Here is a 20417-nt window from a genome sequence, read left to right as displayed (position 1 = left end):
TGACAGCGTGGTTAGTATCATCGTCTCAGAAACGGAAAGAAAGTGAGCACCACAAGTACAGTGAGCATAAGCTCATCACAGATGCTTGCACAGACTTCATGGCACAGAAATCTCGCCGTTTCTGACTAGACATTAAAGTTATGTGTGTGCCTGAAAGGCAGTTGAACAAAATAGTTGATTTGTTGATATTTTTTTCACATTGTAAAGGGACCCCTTAGAGTTAGCCTGAGATCCCTTAAAAATCTGAAGAAGCGGTCCCTGGGACCCCAAAGAAATTAGCCTTAGCAGAAGCCCTGGGTGGCGGTAGAGGTTCGTACTGCCCTCAGTCGGTAGCTGGCAGTTGCACCACGTGACAAAGTACCCAAGTCCATCTGACGAAGATCCCAAAACCCGCAGGTAACTTCTGTGAACTCAGCTGGGTTCTAGGTAAACATTAGAACCTCGGATTCTTCTGTAGGTGAGGCTACGTCCACTATAAGTGTGTAAACACTTGGGTTCCCTTGGAAGTGATGTTCTGTAGACAGGGTGTTGTCCTCTCAGCTCCAACTCTCCCCCTAGTTAATTCCTGCAATTCTCACGACATAATGAGTACTCTATTTAATGGCACATAAACTCTTTCTTACACAAAAATACATTATTTACACTCACATTTCTACTCAAACTTTACACACTTCTCCTGCGGCTACCAACCTACATTATCTGTGATAAAAAGTGATGTCAGTAGGCGTGTACATCAGTGTGTAGTCAAGCTAATCTGTAGATGTTGAGCTGGTCAACATACTCATAATATATGGTACAGCTAGACAATACTTTCAACAATAATCACTTTTACAACATACCTGTGTTACTTCAACACGCAGTTGCTTGTTAACGCGTATGAAATGTGTTTTTCCTACAGCTGGAGGTATAAAAATGTGATATGTTAATAAATATGATTAATTGCACTTTAAATGTTAAACAATATTTAACATATTAAATTTAACATATCTTTCAGTCCTCGGTGTAAATAATTTGTAACACATTAAATATTTCTTTTGTCTTTACAAGTGTAATTTTTATAATCCTTATTTTGTATTATTTTTGTTTTCATTCGATGTCTTTGTGTCCTGCTTGTTTGTCTGCTGACACACATTATGTGTTTACGGCAATTACATTGAGAATTATTCTGCAACAAATAAAAACTTTAAAACTGTTAGTTACTGTATTTATTTTACATTTGAAGTGGAATGCATCGCTATAAATAAAATGATAATTTACCGTGTTAAATGAAGGTTCAATCACGACAACATGAAATATCTGTTGACGATGATGATGACGATGAGGATGACGATGAGGATGCTGCTGCTGCTGCTGCTGCTGCTGCTGCTGCTGCTGCTGCTGATGATGATGATGATGTCAACATGTTGATAATGACAATTACACAAACACAAAGACGCACGCACGCAGACAAAAATGTAGGAAGATGAGAAAGCTATAATTACATATATAATTGTAAATAGAAGTGAATAAGAGCAAACACTTTACAGCCTTCAAAATGTATGCTGAAACGTTCAACAGTTTGTGAAAGCTATAGGAATGTGATTTATTTGTTTGTCTAGATATATTCTATTTCTGTGAATATGTCCTTCAACAAACGATAGTTACTTCGGATCTTATTCGTCATTTTCCACATCTTCAAGTTCCACATCTCCATCATCAATTTCAACTTTTAATGAACATGTCTACATCTATCTCCAAGACTAAATGCTTCAAGCAGATGACTTGCAGATTCCTCTTCTTATTTGCTTTCCACCTCTTTGTTCCATTTAAACGGTTTTTGGGTCCAAATAAGGAAATAATAGTACGCTTATGTAACAGGCTTATCTCCCTTTTACATCGCTAAAGGAGAAGCTCCAATCCATCCATTAATCCATCCGTCTTCTCTTTTTCAACTCCTCTGCACCACCCAAACATTCTTGTGGTATCTGCAAACAGAATCATATCACACACAGTCCAAAGACACCATTCATACACGAAACAATACGAGACTCACCAAAACTCATTACTTTTCATTTTTTCATGTATAAACTGATGTTGTCTAGTCCGGAACTTGTGTTAAGCTTTTCTGGTGACCTGTTCACATGAGTTAAGCTTATGTTTGAGAATTTACAGTTTCACTCATGAAAGAATTACAATGTCACAGACATATATGCTTTAAACATAAACAAGTTTCAGCTCACAGAATTTTTAAAACATTTATAGAATTTTATTTAAGTGGATGGAATAATACGAGGACGGCATGAAAAGCTTTCTGTATATTTTAATCTTTCTCAGAAAGTTATCTTTCTTCTTTTCTACTTGCTTGTCTGTTTGACTGTCTTATACGTGGACAAATGTATCAATAAAGTATTCTTACATTAACATGCCTTTTGTACCAGTGACAAGCATCGACAGCGCCGCAAAGTCTCGTCTTTTCTAACAACATCATCGCCGCCTGCACTTGTCTGCTGCAACAGCCGTAGCCGTCTAGTCACTGTTGTTACATGGTTTATTTTTGTGATAAAGGAAGTAATACAGGGCGTTGTTGTTGATACCATAATGTGGTGAACCTTATCTAATAACTCCGGCTGGCCGTGTACCGGAACTGGCGCTGCCAGTCTTGGCTACACAGTCTTGGTTATACAGTCTTGGCCACACAGTCCTGGCTACACAGTCTTGGCTACTCAGTCTTAGCTACACAGTCTTGTCTACATAGTCTTAGCTACACAGTCCTGGCTACACAGTCTTGGCTACTCAGTCTTAGCTACACAGTCTTGGCTACACAGTCTTGGCTACTCGTACTCGTCATCCACTCAGAATATCAGGACCACAACCATGAAAGGACTTATCACTGCAAGGTGACACAACCCAACATTTAAAACCAAAATCTTGAGTGTTATCATGTAAGAAAAATTACGAAATCCTCAAGCATGGCATTTTCAAAATTGTAAAATTCTCGACCTTTTTGAACTTACAAGAAGTGCCTTCTAGTCATGTTTCAGGTCTCACTTATTTTCTCCTTTGTCCTTCCTGTATTGTCTTACTTCTTTGTCCTCGCCATTTGCCTTCCCGGGATCAGTCCAAGGGGAGAATATTCGAGAACCTCCCTGGAATTAATACCATTGATAAATAGTTTGTCAGCCTTTGACCTTTTTCTACGTTGATAACATTGCCAGGGCGAGGTTTTAACCTTTAACCCTTTCTAGGAAGCACGCGCAAGTCTTCCTCTCGCCGGCGGCGTTGAGCATGAGTATCAACACACTCGCATGCATACACTCTCTCACACGCGCTGGTCAAACTAACAAATAAAGAGACACAAGCATTCATACATACGTGAGCAAGCGATGACATATTAATCGCACAGAAAAAGAGACATATCATGTTTACGCGTTTGACACACAGACAAAATGCTATCAGACGATACCTTTGACCTTTTTATTTATCAGACACTATTGCAGAATGTCACATTAATTTGCTTGGAGAGAAACCTTGTGCAAGGCTTTAGTTGGTTAAAGCAAAGATGAATGTGAAACTCGAAGAGCAAAGTAACAACCAGGGAGAGGCCCAGTGTCGACACGTGTGTCCATACTTTAATCCACTTCCATGTTGCTATCCTCCTAAGTAGGGGTTTCCGCGCTAAGCAGCGCACAGTGTAGATAGTGTCGCCCTCTACACATCCCACATCCCAGGCACAGCTGCCACAGTTGCTGAGAAAGTTGCATCCGTGAGGGAGCAGTTCATTCTTTCTGTCTGGACCCTTCCGTGAACAAAGCCGCCATTTGTTGTGCATTTGAAATAATGATCCGTTGGACTGGACTGCCAACTGACAAGTGAGACCTGCACCAAGACAGTTGATGGCCGCTGTCCTCTGGTGAATGAGAACAGTAATGAGTGCCATGTGACACACACACTTAGGAGAGCAAGCTAAGGAAAGGTAAGCATTCATTTATTTACTTATTCAATGTCTCTGTCTCTATGTTTGTCAGTCTGTCAGCCTGTCTGCACTCACACCGCTTCACTTGTCTACAAGTCACAGTCGTATTTGCACTGCTGTACCACTTACAACACATTGTCAGCCTGACACTTAGCCGCCAGCACACATCCTCCATACTCAACATCGCCGCCTTTGACGGTTGAAGTGCTCGCCACATCGCCCAGCGCACGCGCGTTGCGTCACGTGACCAGGGAGAGTAAGAGCCGGCACGAGGAGCCAGCGTTTGATAAGGGGAGGGTGTGCCTGTGTGGGGATTTCCCCGTTTGCTACTTCCTCCCTATCTTCTTCTTTCGATTGCCTCTCGATTGTGTCCCGACTGGATGGAGTCCAAGCTGTTGGGAGGGAGATAACCCAAAGTTCTGCAGCAGAGAGCAGGTGAACGTTTGTTTGTATGTGAGTCTGCAATCTCCATTTTAATTTGACATGATCTCGCTATGATCAAAGAATCCCTGTGTTGTTCCCAAGACATCATCTGCTGCACTGAGTGATTATAAGGCTGTGTAGTACAGGCTGACCCGACTGCAGGGCTGACAGATGCTCGTGTAAACATCTCACACTTGCAGCAGGAATTCCAGGAACGGAAGGACGGTTTTATTCTGCTTCCTTCTCGCCTTTCGAAGCAGGAATTAGGCCTTCACCACTACAGCTACACAGCCACACCCTGTGTAGGCGACAACACACAGCTGTGTACTGAGGGTGTAAACACACTTCTGTGTCCTCATCATTCTGTACCTTAGGTTAGCTTCCTCGCTGTTGGCAACACTGATTTCTTTCTTCTTTTCTCTGCATGTCTTCTTGTTTGTGTATGCGTGCATGTTACAAACTTTTACTTCAAGTAAAAGCTGATCTTATAAAAATTTTTTAGAACGTAAACAATTCTCTTGACTACATTTTTATCCCAAGATTAATCAGTCAGTTGACCCTTGACCAGCACCACATGGTGCTGACGTGGGTAGACGTGGCAGCTGACAGGCACTCCACTCTTGGCTTACATTTCGAAAAAGCACAAATATGTGTTTGGAGTGAGGAAATATGTCCACACATCACACGTGCCCACACACATCTCTCTACAATTATGTCCCTTGACTACGCTATCGTCGTGACTGGATTAACTCCCTTGTGCAGTCAGCGCTACTGTTCCTCTGCTGTTTCTCCCCGCTGACGGAGGAAAAAACATTTACACTTCTAATGATCAAGGCGGCTGGTGCTGGTTATACAGATTCTTCCGGCTGTCGGGAGAACATTCACTTACTGTGGTCATCCTCAGCAAAAAATATCCCTTGCTGGTGTCTGTCCACTGACCCAGGAGCTTGAGCAGCTGATCCCCTCTGCTAAAACAAAAACAACTTTACATCTACTTTCATCCAACTTTGTTTACCCTTGTGACAGATTGATAACATCTGACACCACAACCATGAGGTGCACAGCCTTCTACAGATGGTATCTACCCGTGTGGTTACTACAGGTGTGGTTCACTGTGGTGTACAGCGGGCAAGGTAAGTGCACGTTGACAGTCTTTGATCGTTAATGAATAAAATAATTACTAATGATATTGTGAAGCAATACAAGGCATACACAAAGAACTGTTTATTGCTAAAATCTTAATATTTTTAGAATACGAGAGTATGAAGACATTCTTATTTTCTGTTGAACGACCCACACACCAGTCCATTGGAGATAACTGTGTAAATATTCATTTAACAAACGTCAGGATTCCTTCCCTTGGATTCCTACTTGAATATTGAGGATTTCAGAGAATTTGCATTCATGTGACCTTTATCGCACATCATGGGTTTGACCTCTTGCGGCTTTGGTTCCGTTTCATGGTGACGAATACAAGCTCTGAATTATGTAATACTTAATTCATATAATTCACCCAAAATGCTTGACACACAAATTAAATTCCTGTAAAATTAATCACGCTGTCCTCTAGCACGAAATAGCAACCGTTAATTAAAGTGATGAGGACGAGACAGGTGCAATATAATATTGTAAATCATAAAATATTGTATTTCAGGTTTGTAAACAACACTACAGTGAGTTTACTAGTCACTAAACTCATTCTCTATTTCAGTCAATGTAGCTTTGAACAAGAAATACTCACAAAGTACTTTCAGTTCTTTTGACGATCGTCGCCCTGAGAACGCCGCCAACGACAACACCGACGGAACCTTTAGCGACAACAACTGCATTCGCACCTCGAGTAGCGATGACAATCCCTGGTGGCAGGTGGACCTGGGACAGGTGTACCCGGTGCTGAACCTCACCATATATGGACGTGCCAACTGTGAGTGAAGTCACATTTAAGACACAAATTTGAGATATAAAAAAGAAGATTATTTTCCCCAATTACAATCTTTATGTTGTATTGCACAGTGTTGTCCATAGGAATGGGAATCCCATGGGAATCCCATGGGAAACGTCCCATGGGATGGGATGGGATGGGACAGCACACATTTGTATTTCCCATGGTAGTCGATACTTGATATTGTAAAGTAAATTTACTGTTATTTCATTCATCAAGGATTTAAATCTTTCCTCTGAATCATTTATTGCATGTGAAGTAGCAGGAATTATAGAACAAAAGCCGAAAAGTGGTTTTCAGTGTTGTCCATAGGATTGTTAATACCATGGGAATCCCATGGGAAACATCCTGTGGGATGGGACGGGATGGGACAGGCATAAATTGCCATGGGATGGGATGGGACGGGATAGAAAAATATGTCCCATGGACAACCTTGGTATTGCAAGAAACAGTAAGCCGTTGTAAATGCAACCTTCCTCATTCGTTCATTCATTTATTCATAGACTGGTAACATTTGAAACAAAGGTTATAGTGGTCTGACGGTGTTGATTGTGGAAAGGAGCAACAGGTAGACGCAGGGGCTGACAAGTGTTTGTGAGTTTTCACTGAAAACAACAGTAAGGCCTTAGTTTATCTCGACAGTTGAAAGTAACCTGGAGCCGTCAACCATCACCGTGGACGGTCGTGAGTGTGTCAGGATAACCTCCATGCCATCAAGGGCCATCAACATCAGCTGCAGCTCCACGTTGTACGGGAGGACCATCAGGATCAGCAAGAGTCCTCCCAAGAACTTGATGATGTGCGAGTTCCAAGTGTGGGGTCAGAGTTTACTTCTTGTCCTGTAACCATAATAGAAATCGCTGTGTGCATAGTCTTGTAATAAATGTAATCACAGTTAATAAGATGTGTGTTCGTTTGTCTGTATGGCTGGTGCTTTAGCGCCGGCCTTGATGATGATGAAAAACAGTGAGCAGGTGGAATGTTCGGTATATTAAGACATTCTAAAACAGACTTTTAACACGAAATGTTTTCTTGATCACACAAGATGTTTGTTTGAAATGTTCTGTCCTTTAGTGTGTGAAGGCGGTAGTTATGGTGCAGACTGCAACTCATCTTGTGGTCATTGTAAGGACAACGCACCGTGTGACCCCATCAGTGGGAACTGTCCTGATGGGTGTGCCCCTGGTTACACTGGAGACAGGTGTGACACAGGTAACAGTTTATATATGAGGTTACAATGTTTATATTACTACATAAGCCGATACTTTAGACAGTGAAGTTAAAAGTTCAAAGGTAACAACTCACTGATTAAAAGCTACAATAGTTGTATAGCTAGATACGCCAATCACTTGACTACAGTAGAAGTTTTTCGCACTATTTAGCTCTATCTAAAATTGTTTAGTCTGTATGGCTGGTGTTGATGAAAGACAGTGTGCAGATGAAGTGCTCAGTATATTAATACACTCTAAAACAGACTTTTAACCCCGAAAGTTTTGTTTATCACACAAGATGTTTGTTTGTTCTGTCCTTTAGAGTGTCAAGCTGGTACTTATGGTGCAGACTGCAACTCAAGGTGTGGTCATTGTAAGGACAACACCACGTGTGACCACATCAGTGGCAAGTGTCCTGCTGGGTGTGTCACAGGTTACACTGGAGACAGGTGTGACACAGGTAACAACTTACATAATGAAACTGCAATGCTTACTTTAATTAAAAATTATATAATCGAGAGATATAAGTCCAGAGATTTCACTCGTCATCTAGCATGTTTCTCTGACAGTATTACTACAGCACCAAACATTCGTGGCTACAAAATAAAACATCATCGACTGCTCATTTCAGAGTGTTCAGAAAGAACCTACGGAGAAAACTGTAGTAAATCGTGTGGTCATTGTACTGGGGACACTTGTAACCACGTGACTGGCGAATGCAACTCCTGTGATCCCGGATGGAGAGGAAACTTTTGTATCGTTGGTAAACACGAATTCTTCTTCTTCTTGATTTTCAACATACAAGCAATGTAACAAAAATTAACTATACAATTCAATATTATGCTTTGTATGGTGTTCTTACCTTATGTTTATATATATATATATAGTAAACGACAGAAAAGTTGACAACTGTTTTCATTTCCAAGGTGACAATTATAAAAAAAAAATTATATTTGTATATTTTCAGAAAGTAGTGTTAGACTAGCAAACAATTCCGACAGGTTGAGTTTATTTTTGTCTCCAGTTTGTGAAGATGGAACATACGGAACTCACTGTCTTCAACACTGTGGTCGTTGTAAACACAATGTCACGTGTCACCACATCAATGGCACTTGCTCTGAGGGATGTGCCTCAGGATGGACTGGAAACACGTGTAACCAAAGTAATAATAAGTTAAATAATAAGTTTACATGTTTGCTGATTCACTGTCGCCTTTGGGTTTTAATATAAGACATGGAATACAAATATTAAACCAAAGTAAACACTATTTCTTGCAAGAAGCTTTTTGCTTATTGAACAAGATATGATGAGACATTGTGGCCTCGCTGTTGTTCTCTAAGCATTGTTACTAGTATAACCAGCCTTCAAGCTACAGTGCTACTCCTTGTTGATTTCTATTTTGTCTGCAGTAATACAATGTTCAAATATTTACAAACTATCCGAATATTCAATGAGTTCAAGATATTGATTAAGCTGAGGAAAACAAAAGAGTTAAAGTGGGGAGACTAGTGGCTCAGTGGTTGACACTTGTCAGTCTGTTGTATGTGTCCGCGCGGTGTGCAGTTATTGGTATAAATGTAGGTAAAGTTTACAAGGTGTGTGTTAGTTTGTCTGTATGGCTGCTGCTGATGAAAGACAGTGTGCAGATGGAAGGTTTGGTTCATTAAGACACAATAAAACAGACTTTCAACGCCAAATATTTTCGTGATCCAGGGCTTCTGCTAAGGCTAAATTCTTTGGGGTCCCAGGGACCCCTTCTTCAGATTTTTAAGGGGTCCCTGTTCTTTGCCCAAATTTGAAGGGGACCCCATTGACGAAAATTGAAGGGTCCTCCGAACTTTTAATGCGTACTGTACGCAATTTTTTGCGTAAGCAGAAGCCCTGGTGATCATACAAGATGTTTGTTTGACATATTCTGTCCTTTAGAGTGTGAAGGTGGTGTGTATGGTGCCGACTGCAACTCATCGTGTGGTCACTGTAAGGACAACACACCGTGTGACCACATCAGTGGGAGGTGTCCTGGTGGGTGTGACACAGGTTACACTGGATTCAGCTGTCACACAGGTAACAATTATATAATGAGGTTACAATGCTTTCATTACTTTAGGTAATTAGGAAATACAGCTGACATATCTTGACCTTTTCTTTTCGTAAGCAGAGCATCTACTTTCTGGTAAATAATTTTGGTGATTAATAAGTGGTTTTAGCGCTTTTCTTGTCTTAGTAGCCGACACGAACCATTTAAGTAAGTAGGTATGTAGTGAGTAAGAAGCCATAGCAAAAACTATATTCGGTGCTCTAACGGAATATATACCTCTGGTGGACTCAACAGTAACAAATTCTGGCCTTTCTTAAGAACTGAAAACTTAAGTCCATTCTTTCTGTGTTTTTCACAGTCTCTGAGATGACAGAGAAATTCCCAAGTTAAAGGGAATCTGAAGGAATGTATATCTTACAGGTCTTAGATTGAAACCATAGATATTTTCCGTTTAAAGAGATAACGATGTAATCAACAAGTGGAAAATTAGTATGATTACATTTTTTAACTCAAAAAACAATGCACATCTGTCATTTTTTTAGTTTGGCTTTTTTCCCTGTGGCTTTTCGGACAGACTGCATACAAAGAAATGAGAGAGTCAAGTGTAGATGATACATCTAGATGGCATCCGCCATATGTAAATTAAACTCAAAATGTGGGTTTATATTTCTAGGACTACTGTATATGTCACATTTTATACTATTAAACCTAAATCCAAAGTGTCAAGAGTTTGTATATATGAGGAGCAGTAAACTGAAGTATAGAGGGCGGCTGCTCGTGGACTCCCTACATACCAAAGGAGTTAGCGCCCCTGACTGGGAGCTCTTGCAAGAGAAGGAAAGGAGATGGAAGGTTTCAAAAGTAGCACCGGACTGTGGTACGATCTTTGACTGCCGAGGGCCTACAAGCAGCAGGAATTTATGGTTGAATGCTTGCAGTGTGTGGGGAACATTGTTGGTGTCCACGTGGTGTTGGGACAATGGCGGCGACAATGATGGGGGAAAGTCATTGGAATATGATCCGTGACCTGGGCAAGTCCACGTGGTCATTACAAATAGATATTGTACGGCAGTGGATACCCTGACTCCGACTGTGCTTCTGCACGCAACATCAACTGATTTTCAAGTGGAAATCTTATTACAAACCATAATCACCATGCGAATACAAACCAGGTCACTTGTAAGGACACGGACATTTGTCGAACTCGAAAATAAACAACTTAAATACACTTACAATCAAGCACCAACTGATGGTGGGTGATGTGTGTGGTTCGGCGCTTCTTTGTGTTTTGTGTGAGAGACAGAGAGAGAGAGACAGACAGAAAACAATCAAAGCGCAGAGCTTTTACTCATCATCCATTATTCCTAGAGCACCAAACATTCCTGGCTAGCAAATAAAACATCATCGGTTCTCATTTCAGAATGTGGAGCAGGAACCTACGGAGAAAATTGTGATAAATCGTGTGGTCATTGTACTGGCGGGCACACTTGTAACCACGTGACTGGGGAATGCAAGTCCTGTGATGCCGGATGGAGAGGAAACCTTTGTATCGCTGGTAAACACGAATTCCTCTGATACTTGATTTTTTCTAAATACTCACATTGTAGCAAAAATGAACAACACAATCATCATGCTCTTTAAGGTTTCCTTATCTTGAGTTAATATAGTTGATAACTGAACAGTTGACAAGTGTGTGCTTGTCCAGGGAGACAATTATAATATATATATCTGTGTATTTTTAGAAAGTAATGTTAGACTTGTAGACAATGTCAATGGTTGAGTTTATTTTTGTCTCCAGTTTGTGAAGATGGAACATACGGAACTCACTGCCTTCAACACTGTGGTCAATGTAAACACAATGTCACGTGTCACCACATCAATGGCACTTGCTCTGAGGGATGTGCCTCAGGATGGACTGCAAACAAGTGTAACCAAAGTAATAATAAGTTACACAAGCTCATAATAATAAGTTTACATCAATGGTGATTCACTGTCGACTTTAGCTTTCAGTATAAGACATGGAATACAAACATTAAGCCAAAGTAAACACTATTGCTAGTAACAAGCTTTTTGTCCCTTGAACAACATGTGGTGAGAAATCTTGGTCTAACTGTTTTTTTTTAAAGTATTATTACTAGTAAGAAAGCCTTCATGCTTCGTCCTCCTCATTAATTTCTATTCTGTTCGCAGTAATAAACCGTTCAAACATTTACAAATTTATCTATGTTTGTTTCAAATATTCTGTCCTTTAGTGTGTGAAGGTGGTACATATGGTGCAGACTGCAACTCATCTTGTGGTCATTGTAAGGACAACACCACGTGTGACCACATCAGTGGGAACTGTCCTGCTGGGTGTGACATTGGTTACACTGGAGACAGGTGTGACACAGGTAACAGTCTATATAATGAGGTTACAATGTTTATATTACTACATAAACCGATACTTTAGACAGCAAAGTTCAAAGTTCAAAGGTAACAACTCACTGATTAAAACTACAATAGTTGTATAGCTAGATACGCCAATCACTTGATTGTAATAGAAGTTTTGTGCACTATTTAGTCCTGTCTAAAATTCTTTAGTCTGTATGGCTGGTGTTGATGAAAGTGCAGATGAAGTGTTCAGTATATTAATACACTCTAAAACAGACTTTTAACCCCGAAAGTTTTGTTTATCACACAAGATGTTTGTTTGACATATTCTGTCCTTTAGAGTGTCAAGCTGGTACTTATGGTGCAGACTGCAACTCAAGGTGTGGTCATTGTAAGGACAACACCACGTGTGACCACATCAGTGGCAAGTGTCCTGGTGGGTGTGTCATTGGTTACACTGGAGACAGGTGTGACATAGGTAACAACTTACAGAATGAAACTACAATGCTTACTTTAATTAAAAATTATATAATCGAGAGATATAAGTCCAGAGATTTTACTCGTCATCTAGCATGTTTCTCTGACAGTATTACTACAGCACCAAACATTCGTGGCTACAAAGTAAAACATCATCGACTGCTCATTTCAGAGTGTTCAGAAAGAACCTACGGAGAAAACTGTAGTAAATCGTGTGGTCATTGCACTGGGGACACTTGTAACCACGTGACTGGCGAATGCAACTCCTGTGATCCCGGATGGAGAGGAAACTTTTGTATTGTTGGTAAACAGGAATTCTTCTTCTTGATTTTCATGATATTCAAGTTTTTTTTCACATACCCACAAAAATTAACTATACAGTTCAATATTATGCTTTTTATGGTGTTCTTACCTTATGTGTATATATAGTAAACGACTGAAAGGTTGACCACTGGGTGCATGTGCAGGACGACAATTATAAAAAAATTATATTTGTATATTTTCAGAAAGTAGTGTTAGACTTGTAAACAATGTCAATGGTTGAGTTTATTTTTGTCTGCAGTTTGTGAAGATGGAACATACGGAACTCACTGCCTTCAACACTGTGGTCGTTGTAAACACAATGTCACGTGTCACCACATCAATGGCACTTGCTCTGAGGGATGTGCCTCAGGATGGACTGGAAACACGTGTAACCAAAGTAATAATAAGTTAAATAATAAGTTTACATGTTTGCTGATTCACTGTCGCCTTTCGGTTTTAATATAAGACATGGAATACAAGTATTAAACCAAAGTAAACACTATTTCTTGAAAGAAGCTTTTTGCTTATTGAACAAGATATGATGAGACATTGTGGCCTCACTTTTGTTCTCTAAGCATTGTTACTAGTATAACCAGCCTCCAAGCTACAGTGCTGCTCCTCGTTGATTTCTATTTTGTCTGCAGTAATACAATGTTCAAGTATTTAAAGCTGAGGAAAGTAAAAGAGTTAAAGTGGGGTGACTAGTGGATCAGTGGTTAAGACACTTGTCAGTTAGACAGTAAGAATGGGATGTGATGGGTTCGTGTGTGTGGGTGTGTATTTGACTGTTTGCCTGTGTGCGTGCGCCTGTTCTGTTGTATGTGTCCGCGCGGTGTGCATGTATATAGTATAAATGTAGGTAAAGTTTACAAGGTGTGTGTTAGTTTGTCTGTATGGCTGTTGCTGATGACAGCCAGTGGTGGAGATAGAATGTTCTGTGTATTAAGACACTCTAAAACAGACTTTTAACGCCAAATGCTTTGTTTATCACACAAGTTGTTTGTTTGAAATATTCTGTCCTTTAGAGTGTGAAGGTGGTGTGTATGGTGCCGACTGCAACTCATCGTGTGGTCATTGTAATAACAACACACCGTGTGACCACATCAGTGGGAGGTGTCCTGGTGGGTGTGACATTGGTTACACTGGATTCAGCTGTCACACAGGTAACAATTATATAATGAGGTTACAATGCTTTCATTACTTTAGGTAATTAGGAAATACAGCTGACATATCTTGACCTTTTCTTTTCGTAAGCAGAGCATCTACTTTCTGGTAAATAATTTTGGTGAATAATAAGTGGTTCTCATTTCAGAATGTGGAGCAGGAACCTACGGAGAAAATTGTGATAAATCGTGTGGTCATTGTACTGGCGGGTACACTTGTAACCACGTGACTGGGGAATGCAACTCCTGTGATGCCGGATGGAGAGGAAACCTTTGTACAGTTGGTAAACATGAACTCCTCTGATATTTGATTTTTTTTCAAAATACTCACATTGTAGCAAAAATGAACAACACAATTAATCATCATGCTCTTTAAGGTTTCCTTATCTTGAGTATATATAGTTGATAACTGAACAGTTGACAAGTGTGTGCTTGTCCAAGGTGACAATTATAAAAACATATATACTTTGTACTATTTGAAAGTAATGTTAGACTTGTAGACAATGACGACGGTTGAGTTTATTTTTGTCTCCAGTTTGTGAAGATGGAACATACGGAACTCACTGCCTTCAACACTGTGGTCAGTGTAAACACAATGTCACGTGTCACCACATCAATGGCACTTGCTCTGATGGATGTGCCGCAGGATGGACTGCAAACATGTGTAACCAAAGTAATAATAAGTTACACAAGCCTATAGTAATAAGTTTACATGTCTACTGGTTCACTTTGTTGTTGTGCTTTTAATATAAGACATGGAGTACAAGCTGAAGTATTGTGTAGTCTTCTTCGTAAGTAGAACATCTTTCATTGGGAGAAATATGACGAGAACTGTTGACCGTACATTTTGACTATGTGTAAACAGTTAAAACACTTGTCATAAACTCACACTCCTAAGAACGAAACATGGACAGCATGCGAGGGACAGGAAAACAAACAACCAACATATGAACTATAAAAGAATAAACAACCGTACTAAACGAAGAATATAAAATAAAATACAGAAAACACTTAGAGGAAACAAATAAGAACAAGAGCCGAGAGTAACATGATATTACAAAAGAAGTGTGTGACAAAGGACGAGCAATATGGGAAAGGTTGTTAGAAGCAATGTTTATGGAATTCTAAACAATATTCTACACAATACATGTTAACTGGGTACATCTTAATAGTTTTATTCGGGTACTTTTGTTTCTTTCATTGTGCATGTGTATGCATCCTCCCGCGAATTTGTTGTGCGTTGTACTGTGTGTGTTTGTGCCTCATGTGCATCATCTTGTCATCAACTTCATTACCCTTAATGATGTGCTCCATCACGATTGTGTTTGTGTGTGCGCGCGCTTGAGCCTATGTTTATTACTAAAGACAATGGGGATATAAATATAAAACATATATATGAATGTAACAAATGAATATTTAGGTACAGAGGTGATAGACAGAGGGAAGGACCATGCCGAGTTAAGGCGCATACACTGTGATGTGTGGAGACAAGAGGATTACTAACCTGCAAGATGAAATGTTCTGTCCTTTAGAGTGTGAAGGTGGTGTGTATGGTGAGGACTGCAACTCAAGGTGTGGTCACTGTAAGGACAACACCACGTGTGACCACATCAGTGGGCCTTGTCATGGGGGATGTGCCCCAGGTTACACTGAGGACAGGTGTGACACAGGTAACAGCTTTCATAATGAGGTTACGATTTTATAGCATTAGTCGGTCAGTTGATTTTGATTATACACAGTTGATAGGAAAATGTCATAACTGTATACTGTAAAATACTGGTGCTTGAACCTCAGTAAAACAGTAAAAGTAAAAGTGGAAAGTATACATTTATTTATCATTATCAGCATAACCTTCATTAAAGACAAGAAATGGAGAACGAAAAAGAAAAGTTTGGATAGAGGAGCAAATGTGCCTCTTGCAATACAGTGGAGTGATTCTTATTGATACCAAATCAGCTTTAATAGCAAAGTGGAATTTTATGAAAATAAATAAAATGAACCTAATTAGCGGAATTTTGACTTCCTAAAGGTGCAGCCAGCAAAGTGATAATAATCAACTCTTGAAAGAATGTAAGAAATTACTAGAACTCTTTTGGCATCAATTCTTTTAAACTTGTAATGTCAGAGAGGGAGAAATAATAATGTGTAATCCATTTAAAAATCTGTATTTCGTGCTCTAAAGCAAAATATAATTTTTCTGAACTCTAAACAGTAACACGTGCTGGCCTTTTCTAAATAAGCAATAGAAAAAAGTTGTCAAATGATATTATATCTTTTATGTATCTACATCTTACCATATACTTGCATGAGTGCTGATGTATGTTGCACTATATATTCTTCATCAAAAAGTGTTTTTAAAAAAGCTAAATTAATCAGGACATCAGCTAGATTACACTATTGATACATTTATTATATTTATTTGTGACTGGAATGTCACCTGTGCTGCTTAACAAATCTATGTCAATAGGTTTTGTAAATGTTTTCTTTGTTTTTCTTTTTTCTTTTTTATTTCTCTTTTCTATTTTTTTTTTATGTTCACCCTGTTCAGTTGTAGGCCAAGGCTTACACTGAATAATGTAAAATCACACTACTACAGACCACATGGTGTGTTTGTGAAGACATTTTAGTTTTTAATTTTGTATTTGAGACAGTGATAACTATGTGTCTGATACAGTAATATAAAGAACAGGACTGCATTCTGTACCCTGGTCATATAGTGACTCTAGAGTGCCATTGGTCATTGTAGGTCTGAATGTAGCAACATGTATCTGCAGATTCTATGTGGGTTTATCAACGATGCAATGATTCAATCTTTTATTGTCAATCTTCTATTGACAGAATGTGAAAACAAAAGCTATGGCGAAAATTGCGGCATGGTTTGTGGTAAATGTAAAGACAACGAGTCTTGTAACCACAAGGATGGAACCTGTCCTAACGGCTGTTCTGATGGCTGGACTGGGAACAAGTGTACTGACAGTTAGTAGAGACAGTTATTTGTCTACATTGTTTGTGATAAAGCATAATCAGCATGTATTCCTGGTTACATTCATCTCAATATATTGTAGATGTATATTAATGTGCCCTTAAAATAAAGTTTAATAATATCCCTGTTACATGCAACGTATTTGAAAAGCTTATAAAATGTTTATCTCCCAAAGGCTGCAGACAAAGTAGTTAATCAATGGCATCACCACAATTCTCATTGAATCCATTTCCAGAAGTCAAAGACACTCTACTTACCGAAGCTTTGATCGGGGTTGGTTCGGTGTGTGCCTGTATCTGTGCCGGGATCGCCGGGGTAGTCTAGTAAGTTTTACACGAAGAAGGGTCTGAGAGATCACTATAGTTCACAATGACATATACACACAGGCAAATACATATCGCTATAGTCTGACTAGCAACAAGCCATCTCTAAGCATCCTTCTCTACTGAAGAAAACAAGCCGACTGTGGACGTCATGTCACGTGGACGCTGACACAAACGACTTTATCATCAACGATAATAATAAGACTTAGACTTTGATATATTGAAAACAGACGACATGTATCTGGATGCTATGAGACACTATCATGGATGATGCCAGGGTTAGTTCAGAAGTCATCCTATACTTCCTATACTTCCTCTACTTCTTATTGTTAAATGTTCAGTGAAAAGTCAATCAATTAATCTGTATTGTCTGTGTTAGACATAATCCTGAACAAAAATGTTTCATTAGCTCACAAAGTAATCAATATATGTAAACAGAACATACACACCCATCATCATCAATCATCATCATCATCATCACTTAATCCATCCTCCATACCTCCATCCATATCATCATCCATCCACCCATCATCCACTCACCATCCATTTATCCATCATCATCCATCAATCATCAGGAACAGAAAGAGGTCTTTAGCCAGATTCTGTCGAGTAGTATCTTGTACACACTACATTATACAGAAATATCTGCACTCTACTCCACTTTAGAAATATTACTAATCATCAATATGTCCTCTATACAGTCGAAGAAAACGCCGATACCATAAGGAATACATCACCAAAGAAAGCCCAGAAGCCTGTTCATTTACAGAACGAGTGAGTTCACACACTGAAATTCCCTATTCTCCATGCTTAAACTCTAACTTAGCTAAGGAAGCTGTAGACATCGTGTGTTACTTGTGTACTTGCAGACGAGAGACCGACACAAACATGCACACTGCTGACTGCTGACGTCACTGAGTCACATGACATTGCCAGATGTCACAGGACGGGGGACAGGGTCAGGTCCCATTGTGTTTGACCTATTTGTCTACACACCCATTACTTTTCTGTGTCCAGCTATCTTAAATGTTTTATTGTTTCGTTCTTACTTGTTCATGCTATACCGACCTGGTTCGACTTCCAGTCTGAGCTATGTCACGTGATGTCATTTCCTTTCTTTCAGAATAGTTGTATCGCAAGTTATTCTTCGGGAAAAGAAGAGGTTGTCACAAATTTGCCTCTAGACCAAAAACAATTCATCAAGAAAGATCAACTAGCGGAGGATCCTGGGATGCATTTAAATAATCATACAGAGGGATAAAACAAACACACATAAATTATAATTTGTGTGGCTGAGTGTTTTGTAAACAATTGTGGTCGTTACTGTTGATTCTCATTGCACTGATGTGATGGCAACATTTATAGTTTGATACCTCTACGACCCTTCCCGAAGACAATAGTGTTAAAAAGAATAAATGACTTTTTCTTTGTAATTTTTATTGTCTTTGCTACTGAACATACTTTGCTTGGTTTGAGCTAACAATATTCTGGATCATATCGTCTTTTATTTCTGAAGTAAAGTTAGTGATTATAACCGAGTAGTATTATCAAATAATAGCTCAATAAATACTCCCACCCACTGATGTCCATGTTTATCTAATTTACAGGCTGATCTGTGGTTATAATCGAGTAGTATTATCAAATAATAGCTAAATAAATACTCCCACCTACTCATGTCTATGTTTATCTAATTTACAGGCTGATCTTCTGTTTACTTGCAATGTTCCTTTCACACAATGTTCCATACACATGCTTGTATTGTTTTTACCAAAATGAGACGACAGCTGTGTTATTTGAGAGTTTCACTGACCAAGAGACATGCCCAAGGAGCATCTTGTGTCAAGAAAGACAAACTAACAATGGAGAGCTCCCAACCTTCACACCACGGACATTGGTAGTCCTGTCCTGACGACTGTCACTTGATGACTAATTGTGTCACTGGGGTAGTCGGTGTATAGTTGTATATGTGTGCATGTCCGGGTGTAAATATGCATGTATATCACGTATGTATATGTTGGTATGTACAAAAAGTATAAAGGAGGGTATGTGCAAACGTCTGACTAATGTGTTTGTATATTTGTACAGATTCATACATTTTACACTTATGACAAACGCACTGACCTGTCTCCTGTCTTAGATACAGTCTTGTAAACCATTTTTTCTTGTGATCCTGTCTACAAATATTTACTTGCCTTAACATAGATTACACACCCCAATACGAAAAAGTAATAACACTGTCTTAATTAAATATTAGGGAAGTTTATGTTTATGAAAGTTTAAAAGCAGTCTTACTTTCCTTGACATACAGCAATGATTTCAGCCTCGACAGATTACAATTTTATTGGAAAACATTGTGCTTTAAATAAAGTCTTTGAAAAGTATTTTTGAAAACTTTATTTTTATAGTTGTAGGGGAATATATTGATAAAGATATAAACAAAAAGATGCTTGCCAGATCAGATAAATAGGAGGTGTAATGACTATAGCATAAAATATCTGTTTTTGTTGTTGATGATGATGATGACGACGGCGATGATGACAGTAATGAGCGATGTTTGAGTTAAGGCATGTACAAGACAACTGCAATATGACCTGCATGAGGTCAAGAGAGGTTACAGGTGACATGTAGGCAATGAGTGAACGAGTCAGTGAGGTGTGACAGGCCCATCCACACGTGTAGAGAAAGTAACATCGAAAACACGAATAACAAACTTTTAAAAATAGTTTAGAAGATTCTGGAATGGTTAGGGAGACAATAAAATTAACCGTTAAGAAAAGGCTTATTATATTTGATCACTAAATGGCAAGATTCCTTGACAGACTGTAGAATTCTATTAATCAATTCAAGGGATTTAACTATAACCTAGAGAGATGATCTAGGAAATATTGTCTGCCCGTGGCACTTGTTAGGAATGAGAATTATTTTTCTTTCCTCAAGGGTGGACACAATATTTACAAGTGGTTTTTTGTTTGTTTGTTTGTTTGTTTGTTTGTTTGTTTGTTTGTTTTTGTTTTTGTTTTTTTGTTTTTTGTTTGCTTGCTCTCTGGTCGACTGATGAAGAGTATCTTCGCAGAAAAATCAAACATTTTTTCGGCAAGTCATTGAAAGTGAATAAAAGCAATTCTTAAAACAACTTATCACTCCCATGGACATCGTCCCAGACGCGGAACATAAAAGCAGACAAGAGAAACGAAATTAAAGACAGTTACGAAGGAAATAGTGCTTCCACTCG

The 20417-nt window shown here is 39.1% G+C and overlaps 1 protein-coding gene and 1 long non-coding RNA gene across 19 annotated transcripts; one reads left to right on the top strand and one right to left on the bottom strand.

Annotated features, from left to right (window-relative positions):
- Window positions 1-173: 173 nt before the first annotated feature.
- Window positions 174-3743, bottom strand: LOC112571914. Of its 6 annotated transcripts, XR_003100920.1 has the most exons (6): window positions 3608-3743; window positions 2994-3125; window positions 2396-2486; window positions 1645-1964; window positions 1258-1365; window positions 174-898 (listed from the first exon to the last, which is right to left on the bottom strand). It is a non-coding gene; the product is annotated as an uncharacterized LOC112571914 (long non-coding RNA). The 6 variants fall into 6 exon arrangements; XR_003100916.1 differs by lacking the exon at window positions 3608-3743 and having other exon boundaries at window positions 2994-3294; XR_003100917.1 differs by lacking the exon at window positions 3608-3743 and having other exon boundaries at window positions 1258-1362; window positions 2994-3294.
- On the top strand, window positions 3696-19566 carry LOC112571899 (multiple epidermal growth factor-like domains protein 10). 13 transcript variants are annotated; one of them, XM_025251275.1, is made up of 23 exons: window positions 3703-3952; window positions 5402-5508; window positions 6087-6299; window positions 6960-7136; window positions 7392-7529; window positions 7851-7988; window positions 8160-8291; window positions 8553-8690; window positions 9455-9592; window positions 10987-11121; window positions 11365-11502; window positions 11819-11956; window positions 12277-12414; window positions 12586-12717; window positions 12976-13113; window positions 13742-13879; window positions 14029-14163; window positions 14415-14552; window positions 15412-15549; window positions 16718-16855; window positions 17098-17185; window positions 17887-17959; window positions 18309-19566. In XM_025251275.1, the coding sequence occupies exons 2-23, from the start codon at window positions 5427-5429 to the stop codon at window positions 18444-18446; spliced, it is 2961 nt and encodes a 986-aa protein (XP_025107060.1). In that variant the 5' UTR covers window positions 3703-3952; window positions 5402-5426; the 3' UTR covers window positions 18447-19566. The 13 variants fall into 13 exon arrangements, with proteins under 13 accessions (XP_025107073.1, XP_025107068.1, XP_025107071.1 ...); XM_025251277.1 differs by lacking the exon at window positions 3703-3952 and adding an exon at window positions 4213-4387; XM_025251280.1 differs by lacking the exon at window positions 7851-7988 and having other exon boundaries at window positions 3699-3952.
- Window positions 19567-20417: the final 851 nt, after the last annotated feature.

Source organism: Pomacea canaliculata, linkage group LG9, assembly GCF_003073045.1.
Source record: "Pomacea canaliculata isolate SZHN2017 linkage group LG9, ASM307304v1, whole genome shotgun sequence".
In the NCBI taxonomy this organism is placed as follows: Eukaryota; Metazoa; Mollusca; class Gastropoda; order Architaenioglossa; family Ampullariidae; genus Pomacea; species Pomacea canaliculata.
The sequence above is the reverse complement of the archived record's forward strand: the minus strand, read 5'-3'. Positions and strand labels throughout refer to the sequence as shown.

Excerpts from the sequence above, each read along its gene's own strand:
- LOC112571899 (XM_025251275.1), top strand. The coding sequence starts at position 5,427 with ATGAGGTGCACAGCCTTCTACAGATGGTATCTACCCGTGTGGTTACTA. Across the intron at positions 7,989-8,159 it reads TGGAGACAGGTGTGACACAG|AGTGTTCAGAAAGAACCTAC; the intron begins GTAACAACTTAC and ends TGCTCATTTCAG. Across the intron at positions 12,718-12,975 it reads AGGAAACTTTTGTATTGTTG|TTTGTGAAGATGGAACATAC; the intron begins GTAAACAGGAAT and ends TTTTGTCTGCAG.